This window comes from Typha latifolia, chromosome 1 (genome assembly GCF_019914945.1).
Source record: "Typha latifolia isolate L0001 chromosome 1, TyphaL0001v2, whole genome shotgun sequence".
NCBI lineage: Eukaryota > Viridiplantae > Streptophyta > Magnoliopsida > Poales > Typhaceae > Typha > Typha latifolia.
In genome coordinates, this window is record NC_133086.1 from 13,555,563 (window position 1) to 13,559,342 (window position 3,780).

Sequence of the window (3,780 nt, forward strand, 5' to 3'; positions counted from 1 at the left end):
ATTACAAGTTGTGACATTTCTCTATTGTTATCATTGTTACTATGTAGAGAGCATGCCTATTGCATATTATGATGGATATTGTTGCTTTTAGTTTAATTTATTCAGCATTAATATGTTTTAAAATTTATTTGGTTCGAGTGGATTCCACTCACTGAGCTATAGTTGTTGGCTCACGAGTTCTATTATTTTTTTTGTATTTGTTTATTTATTTCAGGTAATAGACAGCGGGGCGACTGAGCGTGATGTACCCGGATTCCACCTCTACTTAGGATTCACCTATTCACCCTTCCGCTCTTTTAGATTTTGTGCTTTAGATTAGAATATTTTATTTTACTTTATTTTATTTTAGAGACTCAAAAACATTAACATTGTTTTTATTTTAATTGCATTTAGTAATAAAATTTTAATAAAACACATTCTTATTTTATTTATTTATCTTGTCATCTATACGTAGAGAGTATTGGTAAGGCTTCATGCATCTCAAGCATATTGAGATGCATGGCCGGTCATGATTCCTATTTTGGGTCGTGACAATGTTGGTATCAGAGCCTAAAATTTGTGTTATCCTAAATCACCCTTAGAGTTGTGTGGAGGTCCGGTGGCATCAGCTCAGGTTCCTTATGAAATTTTTTTTTATTATATTCAGTAAAATTATTCTTATCTCATTATAAATCTTGAAGGGACAATATGTATAAGCGACGTCGTCGACAGGGAGCTGCGGCCCAAAGTTTATCTCTTGACCGGAGTAGGGAGCAAGAGCCGGCTCCTACTCAAGCGCCAGCTCTTGCACCTACTGCTATTCCTGGTTTGGGATCGGAGACCACTCCTACCCCTGCCCAGATCCCCACTCCTGCCCCAATTCCTGCTACTCATACTGTGGTATCGGTGCTACAGACCCTTCTTCAGGCCGTTGGAGGACAGTCATCGCAGACTCCGGCTCCATCAGAGTCAAGGCCCCTTAGTCTAGATAGGGGTACAGTGTTTGAAAAAATTTTAAAGGCATCTCCGCCTGCCTTTAGAGGGACTACTGATCCGATCGAAGCAGAGGCATGGCTGCTGCGAATTGAGAAGATATTGCGAGTATTGGATTGTTCAGAGGATCAAAAGGTTGCTTTGACGGCCTATATGTTTGAGGATCGGGCAGAGCATTGGTGGCAGATGATTGAGCGCCAGTTCATTGGACGAGAGAAGGAGCTGACTTGGGGAAATTTTAAGAAGATTTTCTTCGAGAAGTACTACCCTCGGGCTTTAAAGAAAAAGAAGCATGATGAATTCTTTGAGCTGAGACAGGGAGGCATGTCTGTGGTGGACTTTGAGGCGAGGTTCACCGAGCTGTTGCATTTCGTTCCACATATAGCAGCGAGCGAGGAAGAGAAAGTTAGCTTCTTCGAGGGTAAGTTGCGGCCAGCCATCAGAGATAGGATATCATTATTTTAGTGTCAGACACTTCCAGAAATGGTGTCTAAGGCACTTCTTGCCGAAAGAAACATTGGGGAGCTTCGCCAAGAACGAGAACATCAGCATCCGCAGAAGAAGCCGAGGAGGTTCCAGGAGCAAAACAGAGGAGGTGGTCAGTCGTTTGGACAGCCCTTGAGGGTCGGGAGTGGACCAAACCCTTCTGGGGGAGGTCCCAAACAGAGTCAGCCTAAAAATTGTACGAGCTGTGGACGCTCACATTCGTCTAGTGTTGGGTGCAATGGAGTACCACGAAGCTGCTACAACTGTAGGAGACCGGGCCACTTAGCGAGAGATTGCAGAGCACCACGTGGGGGATGGCGTCCGACTTCTCAGCAGGATCAACAGCATCGACCGTCCCAGTTTGGCACAGCGAATAATAGGCCTCCAGCAAGTAGCGAAAACCCAGGAGCGAGGCCAGAGAATAAAGGAAGAATTTATACCTTGACCCAGGAAGAAGCTGAGCACTCACCATCCGTAGTGCAAGGTACATTATCTATTTCTTCCATACCAACAAAAGTCCTTTTTGACTCTGGAGCCTCTCATTCTTTTAGTTCACCTGATTTTCTTTCCTTATTACCTTTTGCACCTGAGATTATGGAATCATGTTTAGCAGTGACTACACCCATAGGGAGGACTATACTTTTAAATCTTATCTGCAGATCTTGTTTAGTAGAGATAGGCAGTCAGAAACTTCCAGTAGATCTTATTTGTCTAGACATGCATGATTTTGATGTTATACTGGGTATGGATTGGTTATCTGCACATCATGCTATAGTGGATTGTAGAATAAAAAGGGTTACATTTTCTATTCCGGAGAAGCCAGAATTTTTCTTCCAGGGTGAGCGAAAGATTCCTACGACCAGCATTATCTCAGCACTTCAAGCAAATCGATTTATGAAGAAAGGATGCCCAGGCTTTTTGGCATCAGTAGTGGGCATGGAGCGTGCAGAGCAGGAGATTCATGAACTTCAAGTGGTAAGTGAATTTCCAGATGTTTTTCCTGAAGATCTACCTGGTCTTCCACCCGATAGAGAAATAGACTTCACAATAGATCTGCTCCCTGGCACTGAACCAATATCAAAAGCACCCTATAGGATGGCACCAGCAGAACTTAGAGAGTTGCAGACCCAACTTCAAGAGTTGCTGGATTTGGGTTTTATTCGTCCGAGTGTATCACCTTGGGGAGCACCAGTTTTATTTGTAAAGAAGAAAGATGGATCGATGCGTCTTTGCATTGATTATCGGGAGTTAAATAAAGTCACTGTGAAGAACAGGTATCCACTACCTCGGATTGATGATCTTTTCGATCAACTGCAAGGCTCTCAGGTCTTCTCAAAAATAGATTTGAGGTCTGGTTATCACCAATTGAAGATAAGGAATGAGGATATTGCAAAGACAGCATTTAGGACTCGTTATGGCCATTATGAGTTCTGAGTGATGCCTTTTGGCCTTACTAATGCACCTGCAGCTTTTATGGACTTAATGAACCGGATCTTCAAAACCTTCTTGGACCAGTTTGTTGTGATATTCATTGATGATATTTTGATCTATTCCAAGAGCAAAGAAAAGCATGAGGAACATCTGAGGACAATACTTCAAACTCTTCGTGAGGAGAAACTTTATGCCAAGTTTAAGAAGTGTGAGTTTTGGTTGGATGAGGTTGCATTCTTAGGACATATAATCAGCAAGGATGGAATCAAGGTGGATCAAAAGACGATCGAGGCTGTTAGCAAATGGCCGAGGCCTACTACAGTATCTGAAGTACGCAGTTTCCTTGGATTGGCAGGCTACTATAGAAGATTTGTGGAGGGATTTTCACGGATTGCCTTGCCACTTACTCACCTCACCAAAAAGGGGGTGAAATTTGAGTGGTCAATTGATTGTGAAAATAGTTTCCAAGTGCTCAAGCAGAGATTGATTTCAGCTCCTATCCTTTCACTTCCGTCAGAGGGTGGCAATTTTGTGATTTACAGTGATGCATCCCGACAGGGTCTCGGTTGTGTTTTGATGCAGCATGGAAAGGTAATAGCTTATGCATCTAGACAACTTAAGATTCATGAGAAGAATTATCCTACTCATGATCTCGAGTTGGCTGCAGTGGTTTTTGCACTAAAGATTTGGCGTCACTATCTTTATGGAGAATCTTGTGAAATTTTCACTGATCACAAAAGCCTCAAGTATATTTTCACTCAGAAAGAACTTAATTTGAGGCAGCGCGTAGGTGGCTAGAGTTAATCAAGGATTATGATGTTAGTATTAATTACCATCCTGGGAAGGCAAATGTGGTAGCCGATGCTTTGAGCAGGAAATCATCAGAGGGGC

General features: G+C 42.6%; 1 protein-coding gene across 1 annotated transcript; it reads left to right on the forward strand.

The window, feature by feature from the left end:
- The first annotated feature begins 687 nt into the window (after positions 1–687).
- Positions 688–2,892, forward strand: LOC140790787 (uncharacterized). The gene is made up of 2 exons (XM_073141088.1): positions 688–1,393; positions 1,454–2,892. Exons 1-2 carry the CDS (start codon positions 688–690, stop codon positions 2,890–2,892), a joined length of 2,145 nt encoding a protein of 714 aa, XP_072997189.1.
- The last annotated feature ends 888 nt before the right edge of the window (positions 2,893–3,780 follow it).

Coding starts and splice junctions, on each gene's coding strand:
- LOC140790787 (XM_073141088.1), top strand. CDS start 688: ATGTATAAGCGACGTCGTCGACAGGGAGCTGCGGCCCAAAGTTTATCT. Junction 1,394..1,453: donor GAAAGTTAGCTTCTTCGAGG/GTAAGTTGCGGC, acceptor AGACACTTCCAG/AAATGGTGTCTAAGGCACTT.